Source organism: Haliotis rufescens, unplaced genomic scaffold (genome assembly GCF_023055435.1).
Source record: "Haliotis rufescens isolate VD_foot unplaced genomic scaffold, xgHalRufe1.0.p SCAF_1, whole genome shotgun sequence".
In the NCBI taxonomy this organism is placed as follows: domain Eukaryota; kingdom Metazoa; phylum Mollusca; class Gastropoda; order Lepetellida; family Haliotidae; genus Haliotis; species Haliotis rufescens.
The window spans coordinates 30,500,734-30,523,385 of NW_025963779.1; the positions used below are offsets into that span (position 1 = coordinate 30,500,734).

The 22,652-nt window shown below is 43.2% G+C and overlaps 1 protein-coding gene across 2 annotated transcripts in view; it reads right to left on the bottom strand.

Annotated features, from left to right (window-relative positions):
* LOC124123945 (protein unc-13 homolog B-like) overlaps nt 1-20,837 on the bottom strand; it is a 212,886-nt gene extending 192,049 nt beyond the window's left edge. For both annotated transcript variants that reach the window (XM_048394578.1, XM_048394571.1), the window contains exon 1: nt 20,453-20,837. In XM_048394578.1, coding sequence (XP_048250535.1) covers nt 20,453-20,480 — 28 coding nt within the window. In that variant the 5' untranslated portion in view covers nt 20,481-20,837. The remainder of the gene's footprint in view (nt 1-20,452) is intronic.
* Between the last annotated feature and the right edge of the window lie 1,815 nt (nt 20,838-22,652).

Here is a 22,652-nt window from a genome sequence, read left to right on the forward strand (position 1 = left end):
AGCCTCGCGTTACTTATTGTGCTGAAAAACGACTTAACACCCACAAGCCCCTTGGTGGTGCAAGACGCAATAATATCTTCAAGCCTTGACATCTTCCAGACTCATTGTGCTGAAAGACGCCTTGATATCTTCCAGACTCATTGTGCTGAAAGACGCCTTGATATCTTCCAGACTCATTGTGCTGAAAGACGCCTTGACATCTTCCAGACTCATTGTGCTGAAAGACGCCTTGACATCTTCCAGACTCATTGTGCTGAAAGACGCCTAGATATCTTCCAGACTCATTGTGCCGAAAGGCGCCTTGACATCTTCCAGACTTATTGTGCTGAAAGACGCCTTGATATCTTCCAGACTCAATGTGTTGAAAGGCGCATTGACATCTTCCAGACTCATTGTGTTGAAAGACGCCTTGACATCTTCCAGACTCATTGTGCTGAAAGATGCCTCGATATCTTCCAGACTCATTGTGCTGAAAGACGCCTCGATATCTTCTAGACTCATTGTGCTGAAAGACGCCTTGATATCTTCCAGACTCATTGTGCTGAAAGACGCCCCGATATCTTCCAGACTCATTGTGCTGAAAGACGCCTCGATATCTTCCAGACTCATTGTGCTGAAAGACGCCTCGATATCTTCCAGACTCATTGTGCTGAAAGAAGCCTCATTATCTTCCAGACTCATTGTGCTGAAAGACGCCTTGACATCTTCCAGACTCATTGTGCTGAAAGACGCCTCATTATCTTCCAGACTGATTGTGCTAAAGGCGCCTTGACATCTTCCAGACTCATTGTGCTGAAAGACGCCTTGATATCTTCCAGACTCATTGTGCTGAAAGACGCCTTGATATCTTCCAGACTCATTGTGCTGAAAGACGCCTTGATATCTTCCAGACTCATTGTGTTGAAAGGCGCCTTGACATCTTCCAGACTCATTGTGCTGAAAGACGCCTTGATATCTTCCAGACTCATTGTGCTGAAAGACGTCTACACCTAGCGGTTTTGTAGCGCAGATCGTCGATCCAAACATGGACTATCTGGCTGCAGCTGTATACAACTTTAGAGTTGTGGGTCGTACCAAGTACAGCTTGAACCAATGTCCAAGAAAAGCTTGTCATTGATCATCGTGCAAGTTGAAGCTTAGGCAATGTAAAACACAACTTGGCCACCTGGAGACAAATCCGTTAGTTGACCTGCGTCCCATCAGGGAATGTGTCTAAAGATTTCCGACTGGAGAAGATTGGAGTTGTAGTGTGTGTTGCCTACAGCAGGGGAATCACCGACGGGGTGATGTGTATGACTCCAGGGGGCGCCACTAGCGGAGTAAACTGCGTGCCTCCAGGGGCCTCGACTGAGAGGGTGAAGCTGGTCATCTATAAGAGCTGTCGTCTACTGACGTCATCTGTACATCTCTGCTCATTAGAAGTCTAAGTACACTTCCTGCTAGTATTGATGGATGCAGGAAGAAAAGCACAAGAGAAGTTTGCTTCCATTTTTACGTTTGCAAAGTAGCAAAAAAAACGCATATAATGACACAAGATAAATAAGTATCGCATTGTGTTTTAAAGCTCTCTTACTTATCAAATTAACCGGCTCATTAAAAATACCACAAGAACTACAGCCATAATTTTCTAAGAAGCTACGTTAGTGTCATGCGGCTTGGGTATGCGAGACAAGGTTATGGATGACGTACCGTGTAAAGTTGCAGCACCAGTTCGATGTATCATGTTGATACAATCGTGCCACAGTTCCTGTGTCGTCTTTTTTACTTTTTCGTAAAATCGATATGACAAACACACGCTCATGTACTAATCGCTTTATACGAGCAAGACTCCGCCAACAATGTAATGATTCAGATCCTTGACTTTGGCCGGCGACTGTCCATGGATACTTCTACCGACAACAGCAAACTTCTACCGTCAACAGCAAACTTCTACCGACAACAGCAAACGTCTACCGTCAACAGCAAACGTCTACCGTCAACAGCAAACGTCTACCGACAACAGCAAACGTCTACCGTCAACAGCAAACGTCTACCGTCAACAGCAAACTTCTACCGTCAACAGCAAACTTCTACCGACAACAGCAAACGTCTACCGTCAACAGCAAACTTCTACCGTCAACAGCAAACTTCTTCTGACAACAGCAAACTTCTACCGACAACAGCAAACTTTTACCGTCAACAGCAAACTGCTACTGACAACAGCAAACTTCTACCGACAACAGCAAACTTCCACCGTCAACAGCAAATTGCCCCTGTCTCATTAGTAAGTGCACGACGAGGCTACATGATTTGACGTTTATTCAAAATGTTTCTTTTGATATCTTTAGAATTTTGATTTTTCTCACACGTGACCGCTCTGGCACTGAACAGTTTCAGGTGTTCAAAGCATTACATCGGAAGGGAGAGAACTCTTGCTGCTACATATCATCACCCCTGCATGTCGTTGGAGGACTTCTTGTTGTCGGTGTTAATATTTAACTTTATATTTCTCACTCACTCACTCACTCACTCACTCACTCACTCACTCACTCATTCACTCACTCACTCACGCCCAGTCAGTCAGCCACCCTCCAATACACCCATACATCCACCCACTCACTCTTCCCCCAAGACACCCCTTCCCTTCACCATCCCAGTCAGCCAGCCAGCCAGCCACCTACCAATACATCCGTCCACCCACCCACTCACTCACTTACTCAGTGACTCACTCACTCACTCAATCACTCACGCCCAGTCAGCCAGCCACCATCCAATACACCCGTACATCCACCCACTCACTCTTCCCCCAAGACACCCCTTCCCTTCAACATCCCAGTCAGCCAGCAACTCACCCACCCACCAATACATCCGTCCACCCAACCACTGACTCACTGACTCACTCACTCACGCCCAGTCAGCCAGCCACCCTCCAATACACCCGTACATCCACCCACTTACTCTTCCCCCAAGACACCCCTTCCCTTCACCATCCCCCCTTCCATTAGTAAACATCCCTTTCTCTTGAAACATCTCTCTTCCCCCTGACACGTGTCATCCTCTTCCACTAAACACACCCCTTGTGGAAAACATACCCACTTGAACATTTCCCTGTTAATAAACATGTCATTCCAACTCAACATCTATCCTTAATCATTCATTCCTCAAAACATCTATTTTGTAAAACATCACTCTAACAAAATAACTCCCCTACCATCAAATATGCATCCTTCATTTCGCTCCCAATCTAACACCCCTCCTTCCATCGATCAAATTTCCTTCCTATATATCTTCCTTAAAATACTAGAATATCTACCTAACCTCTCTCTAAACATCTCTCCTCCTATCCCTCCACCCAACATAGCCTTTGCATCTAACACATGTCCGTCCGTCCAACATCACTCCTTCATGTAACCCATCTTCTTCCATTCAACGCCTCTCCTTTCCCTAAAGCATTCCAACTTTCCTTCCACACATCTCCCCACCACAGAGTTGAAGCCATGTGGGCGACAACCATGACATATTGCTCTTGAGGGCCTAGAAGCTGAAACTTCTTGAATCTGCCGTTATCGCAAAACACAAATAAATAATCCAACAAATGTGAGATGGCCTGAGCTTGTTGTAACGTAGATCACATCCAGCGGAACATTGATTTTGTGACAACAGCGGAAGGAGGCAGATTGGTGAAGACTGGCACAGCGTAAAAGTGTGTTAACTACGCGGTCCTTCTGGGAGGGGACGCTGGAGGGACCCGATGAAGGATACCACAGCTCGCCAACACAGCAGGCATTGCAGTGTAAACGTATCCATCATGCCTGACGCGCCCACACTGCTAATGTACATGAGTAAACTCTGTATTGTGTTTCGTGCTCATGCCCGATAGTATCAGAGACTTTAGGGTTTAACGAATATGTATGAGAAAGTGTGGAAAACAACTGGATAATATATAACTAGTTCTCCTGTGTTGGGTCGGCCGTGTTTGTGTCCATGTTACATACGTCATTGATACGTAATCCTAAACACACAGTGTTAGTATGTGAAATTCAGGCTTTAATTATCTACACAATGTTCCTTCATGGTTTAAGTCTGGACACTCTTACACTTTATATTTCAGTAGTTTCTGTGTAGTATACAAGTGCAACGTTTTTTAATGGTAATGTAAGTTACGGTGTCTATCAAGTTAAATGCTTAAACAGTATTAATGTATTTGCTGCAGTTCTTCTATTTCAAGTGTTGATAACACATACAGCATATATATATTTTGGACACATCTGGTTATTTACACAATATGTGTTGAGTGATCTGGCAGACAAGTTTGGAACTTTAAAATACTGTTTTGGTTTTATTGAATTGCAATGTTAACAAGATCCGTCACTTAATATGATATTAAAAGAATACTAGCCCACCACTCAAAATTGCACCGAAGTGTAGGTGTTGAGATGGGACACCACGTGTAGGTGTTGAGATGGGACACCAAGTATAGGTGTTGAGATGGGACACCACGTGTAGGTGTTGAGATGGGACACCACGTGTAGGTGTTGAGATGGGACACCAGGTGTAGGTGTTGAGATGAGACACCACGTGAAGGTGTTGAGATGGGACACCACGTGTAGGTGTTGAGATGGGACACCACGTGTAGGTGTTGAGATGGGACACCACGTGAAGGTGTTGAGATGAGACACCACGTGAAGGTGTTGAGATGAGACACCACGTGTAGGTGTTGAGGTGGGACACCACGTATAGGTGTTGAGATGAGACACCACGTGAAGGTGTTGAGGTGAAACACAACTTGTAGGTGTTGAGGTAGGACACCACGTGTAGGTGTTGAGATGAGACACCACGTGAAGGTGTTGAGATGAGACACCACGTGTAGGTGTTGAGGTGGGACACCACGTATAGGTGTTGAGATGAGACACCACGTATAGGTGTTGAGATGAGACACCACGTGAAGGTGTTGAGATGAGACACCACGTGTAGGTGTTGAGGTGGGACACCACGTATAGGTGTTGAGATGAGACACCACGTGAAGGTGTTGAGGTGGAACACAACTTGTAGGTGTTGAGGTAGGACACCACGTGTAGGTGTTGAGATGGGACACCACGTGTAGGTGTTGAGATGAGACACCACGTGTAGGTGTTGAGATGAGACACCACGTGTAGGTGTTGAGGTAGGACACAACGTATAGGTGTTGAGATGGAACACCACGTATAGGTGTTGAGGTAGGACACAACGTGTAGGTGTTAAAATAGGACACAACGTGTAGGTGTTGAGATGGAACACCACGTGTAGGTAATGAGGTAGGACACAACGTGTAGGTGTTAAAATAGGACACAACGCAATGCCCTGGTTTGCTGAAAATCAACTTCTACGTGCCGTGCGTATGTTGCAAACAGGTATGGCGAAAAACGAAGTTGCCAGATATTCTATTTTTCATCGAAACATAAAACGTTTTTGGAGACGTTATCTACAGAGGGGCAACATGTATGACTTGCCATGGGCCAGTCGTCCAAGTGAGACGTCATGTCAACAAGTGAACCATATTCGGTTGATGCATCTACGGAATCGATTCCAAACTGCCACCTTAACAGCTCGGACAATTCCTGGGTTGAGACCAATTTGTGTCAGGACCGTACGTGTCCGGTTGAAGGAGCACATCCGTTCCGACGTCCAGCGATACGCCCAGTTTTGCTTCCTCGTCACCGTCAGACACACCTAGATTGGTGTAGGCATCATCTGAGGTTCAGAAGACAAGACTGGCACAGTATACTGTTCACATATATGTCCAAACTCTGGTAGTCGTGCAAGGGTTTACAGGTGTTCAGGAGTGAGCGAGTGAGTGAGTGAGTTGGGTTTAACGCCGCTTTTAACAGTATTCCAGTTATATCACGGCGTGTCAGCTAAATGTGGGAGGAAAGCCCGAAGTGATGCAGGTGTAAGACGTTTACCACTTCGCTGAAATCCGCGAGCACGGGTATGGTGCTGACAAACCTAGAAACATAATTGGGGCGAACCGGCAGGTGTTCAGGAGAACGTTCAAGCGACGCTTGCGTTACTCAACGTCGTCAGTTTTGAGGTGGAAGTGTAATGGTATGGCATGGCATCACACCTCATGGGAGAACACAACTCACCAATGTTAATGCCACGCGAATGGTTTACGCTACCGGGACGACATCATTCAAATCATGTTCTATCCTTTGTGCAAAATGCCGGGACGTAACGTCACGTTGCAGCAGGATAATGCCCACCCACACACTGCACATGTTGAAACATACTTTTCGAGGCAGAAATTAGTGGAGTACTACCATGGCCGGCTGTTTCTCCAAATTTCTCTGTGACGAGCTGGACCAACGCCTACGACAGGATCAGAACCAGCCGGTAACGCAAAGTAAATTTGGTTAATCTTTGGTTGACATTTGGAACAGCATCCCCCAGGCTGTTTCCAATCATCTGGTGTCTTCACTGAGCCGCCGCTGCCTCGCCTGTATCAACGCAAATAGTTGTCACACTCCATATTGACATTGTTAATTGAGTTGTTACGCCAACCCCTTTTAGGGCGTGTCGCTGTCTCCTGTTACCAGGCATGGGTTTGGTCAATTAATTTGTTATAATGAAATATTGATCAGACAAATGACCAAATATTATGTTGTTATGTTCAATACATAACACCACTTTATGTGAAGCACAGCTACTAATTTCCCGCTAGTATACGCTATGGGGCATGCTGACCCTGACTGAGTTTATATGCTTGAGGAGTACCTGCACTAACGACCGCTCAATTGGACCACAGCTTCAATAAGCAATCCTTATGGCTGAGAGACTTCTGATTGTCTCGTGTACCCTGTCACGTTTAGTTTTGGACTTAACCGATGAATATATTCACGTTGGGGAACGTTGATTCAACACGAATGAGTGAGCAAGCTGGATTTACCGCCGCTTTGAGAAATGTTTCAGTTATGTCACTGTGACAATCATGTTGGAGAATGTTCAATGACGCAGGTCGTAGACAATAATAACTTTGAAAAAAACCATGAGCACAAATAAGGTACTGACAACAAAGGATCACAATCGAAGATTCAAATTTGTTATCTGTGGATCCTGGCAAAACAAAGGGACATAATTCTACAAAGCAAATAACGCCGCCATAGCCCACTGGGTTTCCCGTGTACCTGGATGGTAATGGTGATGGCGATAACATATGTAGCAGTTTACAGTTTGTACATAATTGTTAGGAGAGGGTATCGTATTATGAACGAAATTACAATCCTTTTTAAATAATCGCAGTCGGAATTAAGGACCTCGGGGGGGGGGGGGGGGGGGGTGGTGTTTATTTGGCCCTTGATTCCAGTAGTAAGCGTTGGATGTAGTCAGTATACAAGTCATGCGCAGTGAGACGTAGTTGCACACCTCGACATGCCAGTAACAAAACCCACCGGTGCCATGAGGCTCCAATGGCATGTCATTGTTAAGAATTTGGTTAAAAAATCAACATAAATAAAAATAAACAAATTAGAAACGTGTGTTGTGAACTTGTGTCAAAGGCCTGGATCAATTTGGATAGCACGAAAAAACTATTTCTTTGTTGGTGCTCCATCAAAGTGCACGAACCTTCCTTCGCCGAAGAAAGCGCAATGAACGATTTATCGCTGTATGGAGCTTGAAGAAGAAACGACACATCGGTAAGCTTCTGATTCAAGCTATCTTCAAACAAAGAGGCATTAATGTTCACGCTAGTTAAACTAATGATGCAAGGAGCTTTTCTGTGCTGCACAGTGTGTATGGCAACGGAAGCAGTTGCGTGTTTATACCGACAATGTTTATTATGTACGTGGTCTCTATGCATAGTCGATATTCTAGTTAATATCGGAATTGAAAACCAGAAAATATTCTGATATGTCAGAAGTCAAGCGGTGAAGAAAACAGAGTCAGAGGAAAATCGGTTGCGTGTTCAAAGGGAAATAACTCTACATGGACAATTGATTATGCATTGCGGGAACACGGTATAAGACACCGAATTGCAAGCTAAATCGATTAGAGGAAAAAAATCTGTCTCTCTGTCAACATATATTTTAACTGTCATGGATAGAATGACTTAAGTAGCCGTTAAAGAAAAGAAACCTTTATCGGTGTGGAAGTAAGCCACACACATCTCATGATGAAACAAACCCACATATCACGGTGAAACTAACCCACATCTCATAATGAGACTATCCCACATCTCATGATGAAACTAATCCACATCTCATGATGAAACTAACCCACATTTCATGATGAAACTAACCCACATCACATGATGAAACTAACCCACATCTCATGATGAAACTAACCCACATCTCATAATGGAACTAAACAATATCTTATGATGAGACTATCCAACATCTCATGATGGAACTCACCCACATCTCATGATGAGACTAACCCACATCTCATGATGAAACTAATCCACATCTCATAATGGAACTACCCCACATCTCATGATGAAACTAACCAACATCTCATGATGAGACTAACCCACATATCATAATGAGACTAACCCACATCTCATAATGAGACTAACCCACATCACATGATGAGACTAACCCACATATCATAATGAGACTAACCCACATCTCATAATGAGACTAACCCACATCACATGATGAGACTAACCCACATCTCATATTGAAACTAATCCTTATCTCATAATGAGACTAACCCACATCTCACGATGAGACTACCCCACATCTCATAATGAGACTACCCCACATCTCATGATGAAACTAACCCACATATCATGATGAGACTAACCCACATCTCATTATGAGACTAACCCACATCTCATTATGAGAATATCCAACATCTCATTATGAGACTATCCAACATCTCATGATGAGAATATCCAACATCTCATGATGAAACTAACCCACATATCATAATAAAACTAACCCACATCTCATAATGAGACTATCCCACATCTCATGATGAAACTAATCCACATCTCATGATGAGACTACCCTACATCTCATGATGAAACTAACCCACATCTCATGATGAAACTAATCCACATCTCATGATAAGACCACCCTACATCTCATGATGAAACTAACCCACATCTCATGATGAAACTAATCCACATATCATGATGAGAATATCCAACATCTCATGATGAAACTAACCCACATATCATGATGAGACTAACCCACATCTCATGATGAAACTAACCCACATCTCATGATGAAACTAACCCACATCTCATGATGAAACTAACCCACATCTCATGATGAGAATATCCAACATCTCATAATGGAACTAAACAATATCTTATGATGAGACTAACCCACATCTCATGATGAAACTAACCCACATATCATGATGAGAATATCCAACATCTCATGATGAAACTAACCCACATATCATGATGAGACTATCCAACAGCTCATGATGAGACTACCCAACGTCTCATGATGAAACTAACCCATATCTCACGATGAGACTACCCCACATCTCATAATGAGACTACCCCACATCTCATGATGAAACTAACCCACATATCATGATGAGACTAACCCACATCTCATTATGAGACTAACCCACATCTCATTATGAGAATATCCAACATCTCATTATGAGACTATCCAACATCTCATGATGAGAATATCCAACATCTCATGATGAAACTAACCCACATATCATAATAAAACTAACCCATATCTCATAATGAGACTATCCCACATCTCATGATGAAACTAATCCACATCTCATGATGAGACTACCCTACATCTCATGATGAAACTAACCCACATCTCATGATGAAACTAATCCACATCTCATGATGAGACCACCCTACATCTCATGATGAAACTAACCCACATCTCACGATGAAACTAATCCACATATCATGATGAGAATATCCAACATCTCATGACGAAACTAACCCACATATCATGATGAGACTAACCCACATCTCATGATGAAACTAACCCACATCTCATGATGAAACTAACCCACATCTCATGATGAAACTAACCCACATCTCATGATGAGAATATCCAACATCTCATAATGGAACTAAACAATATCTTATGATGAGACTAACCCACATCTCATGATGAAACTAACCCACATCTCATGATGAAATTAACCCACATCTCATGATGAAACTAACCCACATATCATGATGAGAATATCCAACATCTCATGATGAAACTAACCCACATATCATGATGAGACTATCCAACATCTCATGATGAGACTACCCAACGTCTCATGATGAAACTAACCCATATCTCATGATGAGACTACCCTACATCTCATGATGAAACTAACCCACATCTCATGATGAAACTAACCCACATCTCATAATGAGACTACCCAACATCACATGATGGAAGTAACCCACATCTAATGACAAAACAAAACCACATCTCACGATGGATCTAAACCATATCACTAAAAATATGCATCCAATTCCCATCTGCAATTTCGTATTTCAGTGAATAAACTCAATACTGTCGGGAATGATACGGTCAAACGGTCCCACGATGGGTTCTACTTAGTTCCTCCTATATGCAACTAATATGAATTGGGCTCTGCTCGTACAGTTGTTTGTCGTGCGTCACAAACGTATTAGCAAACTCTCGGAATCCAAGGAGGGGGAGCTGTTTAATGTAATGTGAATTTTAAAAAAAATCAACCTCAAGACTCCCCAGTATAAAATCAAACCCTAGCAGTAAGAGAGCGACCAGGAGAAATCCCACTTCGAAACTCAGTCAGAAGTTGCCACACTGCAAAATTTACCGCAAAACAGCATGGAGGGGAGGAATATAGCAGCCTGGCCTTTTGGACTGCTGTCCGTTTTGTATCCAGCTCGGAGGATGTTATTTCTCTCCCCATGAAGTGTCTGTTCCCTTACAAGACGTTTCCTGTTCAATTATACTTCTTGCCAAGACCCAGCTACACTAGCGCCCCCTGCCGGCCACGCTCATAACGCCCCTCTGGCCAATGTGTTCATGAAATATTTACAAAGGAAATCAGATCTACTTTTCTTGGTAAACTTGCGTCATTAGACTTCCAGTTGGCCCTTGTGCAGTGCAATGAGATCTGTGTTGTATAAAGACAACCTAACAATTGATTTCTGGCGATCCGTGTTGACAAAAGAGAATGCGGATGCATAGCCAGGGATTTACATGCATGGAAGAGGCCAACGACTGGCATCTTTTATTCGATTTCACCAGTGTTATTTCAAATGTTGACAATACTGAATGTATGTTATTCTGTAGTCCGGTAAGTACTGATCTGTCCCAGTATGACTGTCTCACAAGGGTTGACCACAGCATGACGGATGAGTGTGTCTACAGGAATCACGATGACTGTCTGTCTGACAACGGTTGTCCACAGCATGATGGATGAGTGTGTCTACAGGAATCACGATGACTGTCTGTCTGACAACGGTTGTCCACAGCATGATGGATGAGTGTGTCTACAGGAATCACGATGACTGTCTGACAACGGTTGTCCACAGCATGATGGATGAGTGTGTCTACAGGAATCACGATGACTGTCTCACAAGGGTTGTCCACAGCATGATGGATGAGTGTGTCTACAGGAATCACGATGACTGTCTGTCTGACAACGGTTGTCCACAGCATGACGGATGAGTGTGTCTACAGGAATCACGATGACTGTCTGTCTGACAACGGTTGTCAACAGCATGACGGATGAGTGTGTCTACAGGAATCACGATGACTGTCTGTCTGACAACGGTTGTCCACAGCATGATGGATGAGTGTGTCTACAGGAATCACGATGACTGTCTGTCTGACAACGGTTGTCCACAGCATGACGGATGAGTGTGTCTACAGGAATCACGATGACTGTCTGTCTGACAACGGTTGTCCACAGAATGACGGATGAGTGTGTCTACAGGAATCACGATGACTGTCTGTCTGACAACGGTTGTCCACAGCATGATGGATGAGTGTGTCTACAGGAATCACGATGACTGTCTGTCTGACAACGGTTGTCCACAGCATGATGGATGAGTGTGTCTACAGGAATCACGATGACTGTCTCACAAGGTAGTCCACAGCATGATGGATGAGTGTCTACAGGAATCACGATGACTGTCTGACAACGGTTGTCCACAGCATGATGGATGAGTGTGTCTACAGGAATCACGATGACTGTCTGTCTGACAAGGGTTGTCCACAGCATGATGGATGAGTGTGTCTACAGGAATCACGATGACTGTCTGTCTGACAACGGTTGTCCACAGCATGAGAGATTACTGTGTCTGACTGTGGTTTTCCACGGCATGATGGATGACTGTGTCTGACTGTGGCTGTCTACAGCATCACGAAAGACTGTCTGACAACGGTTTTCAACAGTATCATGGTTGTCTGGATATCTACAGCACGATGGGTGACTGTGTCTGACTTAGTTGTCTACATCATGATGGATGACTGTGTCTGACTGTGGTTGTTAACAGCATGATTGATGACTGTGTCTGACTGTGGTTGTCTACAGCATGATGGCTGTGTCTGACTGTGGATGTCCACAGCATGATGGCTGTGTCTGACTGTGGATGTCAACAGCATCATGGATGACTGTGTCTGCCTGTGGATGTCCACAGCATGATGGATGGCTGTGTCTGACCGTGGATGTCAACAGCATCATGGATGACTGTGTCTGCCTGTGGTTGTCTACAGCATGATTGATGACTGTGTCTGACTGTGGATGTCCACACCATGATGGCTGTGTCTGACCGTGGATGTCAACAGCATCATGGATGACTGTGTCTGCCTGTGGTTGTCTACAGCATGATTGATGACTGTGTCTGACAGTGGATGTCCACAGCATGATGGCTGTGTCTGACTGTGGATGTCCACATCATGATGGATGGCTGTATCTGACCGTGGATGTCCACAGCATCATGGATGGGTGTGTCTGACTGTGGTTGGCTACAGCATGATGGCTGACCGTGGTTGTCTACAGCATGATGGCTGTGTCTGACCGTGGATGTCCACAGCATCATGTGTGAATGTGTCTGACAACGGTTGTCTACAGCTAGTGGATGAGTGTCTGACTGTGGTTGTCTACATCATGATGGATGACTGTGTCTGACTGTGGTTGTCAATTACCAGAGTCAATGGATCATTGTGCACATGATGTTCAATTATCAGCGCCCTGGGAAGTATACAACCGAAGCGATATATCATACATGTGACTGCGGTTGATTTTTTGTGTGATCACTGTTGTCTGTAGGCGGTCTATTCTATATCGAGTCCAGCCAGAGTAGTCCAATAGGTCCCAGATTCAATCATGGGTACAGCTAGGTAGTCCAGTAGAATATGGACATGTAATAGTCACCTTGTTACTGTCGGTTGAGAGATATGTAACTCTGTTACCTCACGTCCAGTGGAGACTGGAGCACTTGTCGCTGGGCAGAGGTCGTACAGTAGATGTCATGTTGTAGCTGAAAGATCTATGGACCTTCCCTAATTAGACTTCTCTTCTGGCACCGTCCCCACCCACATTCCGATGGAACGTGAACTCTATCCGCATCCCCAGGGACGCCACCATCCCCATTTATCCAGCTGTATATCCGCTATGGGAGTAGCTGTGTAGGCAGGGAGGTAGGCCTTCAGTGTGCCACATCTGCACTTGATACTCATGACGTGCAACCTCTCCCTATCAACTCAAATACTAATGGATAAGATAGGCTATATCCGATTCACTAGTGCAAAATACTATCAATACGCGTAACCAACACACATCCAAATCCAAACATATATGTACCAAGAGAGGCACAATTTATGTTTGCTTGCTTGAAATTGAATTTCCTAACAGCAGGAAACATATGTGGTAAATGAAAGAAGGTTATCTGACATGCATGTATCGACACACGCACATCGTAATAACAGAAGAGGAACAGGCCACGAATAGCACTGTGGCAGTTCCCTAGGTGCAGTGTCGCTGTACACGACATCTAAACTGTCTTGAATGAGTGAGTGACTGAGTGAAATTAGTTTACCTCGCTCTGACAGCATTTCAGTTATATCATGGCGTGCCAGCGTGGTATGGAGGACTCTGAAGAGAGCACAGGTGGGGTGCTGACAAACTTATCAACCATACCCGAATAATGAGATTCTAACCCACGATCATGGGTAACTTGGACGGGAAATGGTTATGTTCCTGCTGCGCCCCGTGAACCAAAGACAGCGACTACAACGCCTGGATTCACCCGTGCTCCTAAGGGGAGTATGACAGATACTAATCACTAAAACTTAGATGATGTCTTATACGTTGATTAATTAACATGTATCAGCGGCTCATGCTTTTTGGTATTATAACGGGTCCTGATCTCTGGTGATTACAACTGACTATTTGAATCCCGACAGTCACAATTTATCAAGTTGAATTCCGACAGTCACAATCTACCAAGTTGTATTCCGACAGTCACAATTTATCAAGTTGTATTCCGACAGTCACAATCTACCAAGTTGTATCCCGACAGTCACAATTTACCAAGTTGTATTCCGACAGTCACAATTTACCAAGTTGTATTCCGACAGTCACAATTTATCAAGTTGTATTCCGACAAGCACAATTTATCAAGTTGTATTCCGACAGTCACAATCTACCAAGTTGTATACCGACAGTCACAATTTACCAAGTTGTAATCGACAGTCACAATTTACCAAGTTGTATTCCGACAGTCACAATTTACCAAGTTGTATTCCGACAGTCACAATTTATCAAGTTGTATTCCGACAAGCACAATTTATCAAGTTGTATTCTGACAGTCACAATCTACCAAGTTGTATTCCGACAGTCACAATTTACCAAGTTGTAATCGACAGTCACAATTTACCAAGTTGTATTCCGACAGTCACAATTTATCAAGTTGTATTCCGACAGTCACAATTTATCAAGTTGTATTCCGACAGTCACAATTTATCAAGTTGTATTCCGACAGTCACAATTTATCAAGTTGTATTCCGACAGTCACAATCTACCAAGTAGTATTCCGACAGTCACAATTTATCAAGTTGTATTCCGACAGTCACAATCTACCAAGTTGTATTCCGACAGTCACAATTTATCAAGTTGTATTCCGACCGTCACAATCTACCAAGTTGTATTTCGACAGTCACAATTTATCAAGTTGTTTTCTGACAGTGATATTTTTTCAAGTTGTATTACGACAGTCACAATCTACCAAGTTGTATTCCGACAGTCACAATTTACCAAGTTGTATTCCGACAGTCACAATCTACCAAGTTGTATTCCGACAGTCACAATTTATCGAGTTGTATTCCGACAGTCACAATCTACCAAGTTGTATTCCGACAGTCACAATTTATCAAGTTGTATTCCGACAGTCACAATCTACCAAGTTGTATTCCGACAGTCACAATCTACCAAGTTGTATTCCGACAGTCACAATTTATCAAGTTGTATTCCGACAGTCACAATCTACCAAGTTGTATTCCGACAGTCACAATTTATCAAGTTGTTTTCTGACAGTGACAATTTTTCAAGTTGTATTCCGACAGTCACAATCTACCAAGTTGTATTCCGACAGTCACAATCTACCAAGTTGAATCCCGACAGTCACAATCTACCAAGTTGTATTTCGACAGTCACAATCTACCAAGTTGTATTCCGACAGTCACAATTTATCAAGTTGTATTCCGACAGTGACATTTTTTCAAGTTGTATTCCGACAGTCACAATTTATCAAGTTGTATTCCGACAGTCACAATCTACCAAGTTGTATTCCGACAGTCACAATCTACCAAGTTGTATTCCGACAGTCACAATTTATCAAGTTGTATTCCGACAGTCACAATCTACCAAGTTGTATTCCGACAGTCACAATTTATCAAGTTGTTTTCTGACAGTGACAATTTTTCAAGTTGTATTCCGACAGTCACAATCTACCAAGTTGTATTCCGACAGTCACAATCTACCAAGTTGAATCCCGACAGTCACAATCTACCAAGTTGTATTTCGACAGTCACAATCTACCAAGTTGTATTCCGACAGTCACAATTTATCAAGTTGTATTCTGACAGTGACATTTTTTCAAGTTGTATTACGACAGTCACAATTTACCAAGTTGTATTCCGACAGTCACAATTTACCAAGTTGTATTCCGACAGTCATAATCTACCATGTTATATTCAGTCATAACCCGCCATGTTCTATTCCGACAGGCCCAGATAGCCAGATATCTGATACAGCTATGGCCAGATCAGCAACAGTAGAGTACTACTCGGGGATTACTGATGTACATGCATTACTGGAACAGCTCATATCAAGTTATGTCTTCCTGTATGATAGCTAATGAAGGACACAATTGGCAGGATAATCTGTGGATGCTGCACTTAAGCATAAGGGAAATCAATACACCACTTCAGTGTCGCGGGAGCATCTGATGAAATACATAACTGCCCCTAACGATTTACATAACAGGCGATTAGTGAATATGAATTTATACCACTCGGCGCTGAATGCTTTGACGTTACGTACTTCGATGAAGTATTACACGTACATGTATCGTTGCATGTTCTTCCTGAATATAGATGTATACTAAGAAGGTATATTATATCTCTATCTGACGTCTTCTATAGCGATAAGCCACACGCTATGATCATTCTGTTAATCACCCGGTCGAGACACACACAAATATGCATCGTAATGCACACACCGGCGTCCACGCAATGAACATTCTCATTCTTTTCCGGTGAAGTCCCAAGTGCAGACACCCACGTCCAGATCTAATATACATTCGTCTCCATATCTTGTAAACGCCAAAGCGACTTTTCAATATTCATCATGGTGCGTATCAGGTAGACACCCACGTCAGCGCCCGTCATACAGAACGTCCACCGGAGCGGGAGACGTCAACAAGAATTGCCAACTACTCGGGGTGGCTGGAACGTTCTGAGCCTAATCATTGATACGCCTTTAACAATTTGCATGTATTAACTACAATACTTTCCATGTTTGCATGTATTAACTACAATACTTTCCATGTTAACAGGTTGTATGTGAATCAAATACACATCCAGGCAGCATGTGTTTACAGGCATCAAAGTGGCTGGGTATTTTCTCGTAATCAAAGTGTCCAACATTGTCTACCGCGCTGTCATAAATGGTCTCCAACTGAAAGAGCTCCAACAGCCACACAGGTATCGGTTTGAAGCAGACCTAGTTTAAATTGTTGTCTTATTTGGAGTCTAGGGTTTACTCTGTCAGCCAGAGACTAAACAATGGTCACCTGGCAAGTTGATACATTCGGTTTTCTGTTGTCGCCGCCCTGGATGGAAAGGACAACTGTAAATTTGATTTGAACACATTGAACTCGGTATTCACCAGACGTTGCGCCATCGGATTCCCAACTCTTCCCAAAGTTGAAGAAACTGCCTGGCAAGCATTATGCAAATGATGACGACGTCTTTTTGTGGAGGACATTTTACACCAACAGGATAAGCCTTCTGCACCAGACCGCCTCCGTGGTCTAGTGGTAGAGCGTCCAGCCGGGGAGCGGAAGGTCCGGGGTTCCATCCCCAGCCGTGTCATGCCAAAAGACGTTAAAGATGGTACTTGTTGTTACCCTGTCTGGCGCTCGGCATTAAGGGGCTAAAACAAGGACTGGTAGGCTCGGAGTCAGTATACTGTGTCTGAGTTGGGTATTCATGTTAAACTGCAGCATGGTATCTCAGTGAGCTAGCACTATAAATCGGCATCAGTCCGGACTAGTACAAGCAGCCACACAAACACACACACGTACATGCACGTCGCCATATAAGTGCAATAATCTTGGACGCGACGTTAAACTCCATTTCACCGCACCTCACCTCATCTTCTACACCAGTGTGATCCAGATAGTCCAGCAACGTTGACAAAAGTGTGTGGATCTCGGAGGGGATTATATCGAAAATGTATCAGCAGTCCATCGTCGTTAGCGTCATATTTCAGTCACCCCTCGCATCTCCACACCGGGGACAGTACTACGCCCGCATCCGGTCAACACCAACACCTACAACCATATCTGGAGACAAATACGCCAGCGCCTTGGGATACACGTTCCGGAAGGAGAAAGTAGTTTCTCTTTCCATAGACCGTCTACACCGAACAGAGATCCAAGCGCCCAACTGTACGCCAATTTCCAAACTGGTTTATATCAAGGCATCAACTGTCACAACCGTTAAAAAAGGGATGCTCGTTCTGGTTTATATCGAGCGGTCAGCTGACACAACAGTAAAAGGGGGTTTGCATCCTCGTTTATATCGAGCGATCAGCTGGCACAGCAGTAAAAGGGATATTCATTCTGGTTTATATCGAACAATCAGGTGACTCTACAGAAAAAAGGGAATTACATTCTGGTCTATATCAAGCGGTCAGCTGACACAACAGTAAAAGGGATGTTATTCTGCTATATTTCAACTAACACAGTAGTTCGAAGGGTAGGTGCACTCTGGTCCCTGACCAACGTCCAGTACTCAGCGGACAACACTGAAAAGTGTATATTTAGTCTGCTTAATGTTGAGCGGACAGCAATAAATATTGATGTTTTTTGCAGGACACCGTGGAGTGTGTTTCGTCTGTATCACGCGATAGCAAGAGACCCTCTGATTATGGTACAAACGCATCGACAACTGAAAGATAGGTCGAAGATGGAAATGAAATATTCATAACCAGGATAAGAATGTATGCATCTGTTATTGGGGAGTTATTCTATAGCGAGAACCCCCCACCACAAAGAGAGTATATTCGTTATTGGAGAATAAGTCTACAGCAAGAACCCACACCGCAAAGAGGATATATATGTTTTTGGTACATTAGTCTATACCATGAACCCTTACCCGAAAGAGGGTATATGGGTTATTGGGGGATTATTCAATAGATAGAACCCTCACTTCAAAGAGGGTGCATGTGTTTTGGGGTAATTAGTCTACAGTGAGAAGCCTTTAGAATAATTTGGGGATTATAAGTTCCATAGCAAGATCCCTCACGGCAAAGAGGATATATGTGTTTGGGGGATTATTCTATAGCAAAAACCCTCACCGCAAAGAGGGTATATGTGTTTTGCGGAATAATTCTATAGCGAGAACCTTCACCGCAAAAAGAGGGTTTATGTGTTTTGGGGAATTATTCTATAGCCAAAACCCTCACCGCAAATAGGGTATATGTGTTTGGGGGATTATTCTATAGCAAAAACCCTCACAGCAATTAGGGTATATGTGTTTGGGGGGATTTTTCTATAGCAAGAACTCTCACCGCAAAGAGGGTATATGTGTTTTGGGGGATTATTCTATAGCAAGAACCCTCACCGCAAAGAGGGTATATGTGTTTTGGGGGATTATTCTATAGCAAGAACTCTCACCGCAAAGAGGGTATATGTGTTTTGGGGGATTATTCTATAGCAAGAACCCTCATCGCAAAGAGGGTATATGTGTTTTGGGGGATTATTCTATAGCAAAAACCCTCACCGCAAAAAGGGTATATGTGTTTGGGGGGATTATTATATAGCAAGAACCCTCACCGCAAAGAGGGTATATGTGTTTTTGGGGATTATTCTATTGCAAGAACCCTCACCGCAAAGAGGGTATATGTGTTTTGGGGGATTATTCTATAGCAAGAACCCTCACCGCAAAGAGGGTATATGTGTTTTGGGGGATTATTCTATAGCAAGAACTCTAACCGCAAAGAGGGTAAATGTGTTTTGGGGGATTATTCTATAGCAAGAACCCTCACCGCAAAGAGGTTATATGTGTTTTGGGGGATTTTTCTACACCGAGAATTGTTTGTAACCACGTTTAGACACACGGCTGCAGCTAGCCTAAACACGATACGGCACACGGTTTGGTACAACGTACACATGGAGAAACACATTCTCAAGTAGTTTGATAAGCTGAACGTGGTGTATACCCACGACATAACCAATCATGGACAGCTAAATACACATATATCTGACACACATCACACCCAGATATCTTCTGAGTTGTCAGACTGTCAACAATCGGTTGTACAGAAAACAAGTTCACCTCATGCCGGTTTTTAAACTTCTTCGTTTTTGTTGACAACAGCACCAATCACATACACGTATAATACTGATGAGTTTTGCACTGAGGTGGCATGCCCTCCGCGACGGTTGTCTACTGACGTTATGTCGCCTCGTCACGGGCTGGTTACATCAGTGAATAGAAGTCACTCAGCGTGTATTGATTACTCATGTGGTCGTGAGTAACGGTGGAACAGTGAGTAGTTTATCTCTGCGTGGATCTCAGTTACACGGATCTGTGCAGCCACTTCATGCTCCACATAAACTGGGCGGCACCAAAAGCTCGGGTTGGGGAAGGGATGGTCTGGATTGATGGTAAGGTTGAGTAGTGTATGATGTGGCATGATGAGGGGGTAGGATACAGCGACAACAACATTCATCACCTTATCGTACACAACGCTAAGGAAATACTTTAACGCAACGTACCTGTGACATTGACCACTGCGCAGGCCATCTCCAGAAGAACCCCTTAGTACCTGTCGGTGCCCTTAGGGACTGGAGGACTTGTGGAATTGAGTCACCTCTCGATGCAGGGGCGCGTGGAGACCATCCTGTGTCCCGCTGCTAAGTCATAACCTCAATAAGTTTCCGTCTGAATCTGTCATACAGGTGAAGGATTAATTTCTTCTTGTAAGTCTCATCCGTGAGCTAGTTAGCTTATTTGCTGTATCACAAACAATGTGTGCGTACTACGAATGCCTTGTCCGGGACAGCTCTGTTCTAGGTAGAACGGTGAGTCTCAACTCCTCACATCACTTGTGTTTATCTCCACACTTGGCACCGTCCCTTCACACGGTGGCGTGCTGCACTTGGCGTCTGTTGGCACCGGTGACGACGCGGTCTCCAGCCACTCGCCTGATCGATAAGACGAATGAGTGAGTTTAAGTATGTGCATATATCAACGACTCAACTGCTCTATAACACTGCTTTGTCTCGGTAGCTCAATGGGATTCTATCATTATGTTGAACGAGAGAAATCTCTTGGGAATCTAGTTATAGGGCGATTTATAGATTCAGTCAATATGGCTATATCTCATTTCAACTATCTCGCACACAGTCGAAATGACAGATCTCAGCAAACCGTACAATAAGCAGTGTTTGGCTGCCGCGTGATTACAACACGGCATTACTTCATAAGCAGTGGCAGCTCTGTGAATGCAACATTGTAATATCTCAACCACAATACTTCGTGAGCAGTGACAGTTATCATGTGAATGCAACATTGTACATATATCAATAACAATATTTCATAAGCAGCGGCAGTTATGTGAATGCATCATTGTACATATCTCAACCACAACATTTCATCGTGAATGCGTCATTGTACATAACTCAACCACAATACTTCACGACCAGTGACAGTTATCGTGTGAATGTACCATTGTGCATATCAAAACCACAATACTTTATGGCCAGTGGCAGTCATCGTGTGAATGCAACATTGTACAAATCTCAACCACATTACTTCTTCATTGGTTACAGTTATCATGTGAATGCAATATTCTACATATATCTGCCACAATACTTCAATAATATTTCAACAGCAGTGACTGTTATCATGTGAATGCGTCATTGTACATATCTCAACCACAATACTTCATGAGCAGTGACAGTTATCATGTAAATGCAACATTCTACATATCTCAACTACAATACTTCTTCAGCAGGTACTGTTATCATGTGAATGCAACGTTGTACATATCCTAACCACAATACTTTGTGAGCAGTCACAGTTCTCGTGTGAATGCAACATTGTACATATCTCAACCATATTACTTCTTCAGCGGTTACAGTTATCATGTGAATGCAATATTCTACATATATCTGCCACAATACTTCAATAATATTTCAACAGCAGTGACTGTTATCATGTGAATGCGTCATTGTACATATCTCAACCACAATATTTCATGAGCAGTGACAGTTATCATGTAAATGCAACATTCTACATATCTCAACTACAATACTTCTTCAGCAAGTACTGTTATCATGTGAATGCAACGTTGTACATATCTTAACCACAATACTTTGTGAGCAGTCACAGTTCTCGTGTGAATGCAACATTGTACATATCTCAACCATATTACTTCTTCAGCGGTTACAGTTATCATGTGAATGCAATATTCTACATATATCTGCCACAATACTTCAATAATATTTCAACAGCAGTGACTGTTATCATGTGAATGCGTCATTGTACATATCTCAACCACAATATTTCAACAGCAGTGACTGTTATCACGTGAATGCGTCATTGTACATATCTCAACTACAATACTTAATGAGCAGTGACAGTTCTCGTGTGAATGCAACATTGTACATATCTCAACCACAATACTTCATGAGGTATGTGTTCATAATACTTTACATATGTCAACCACTATGTAACATAAGCAGTGATAGATGTAAGTGGACTTTTATAGTCAGTTAACGCCCTTGCCCCGGGAAGATGGTCCAAACTAAAATGCTTCTGATAAACAGGCCATAACTGAAATTCAAAAGTCTATTGACAAAATACTCCATCATATGTAGCATCGTGAGTCTATATCATACAAAATGATGCTCATTATTCCAAGCAACGTTGGCTATATATTTATTTGACTGTCTACCCCTGAACATGCACAGT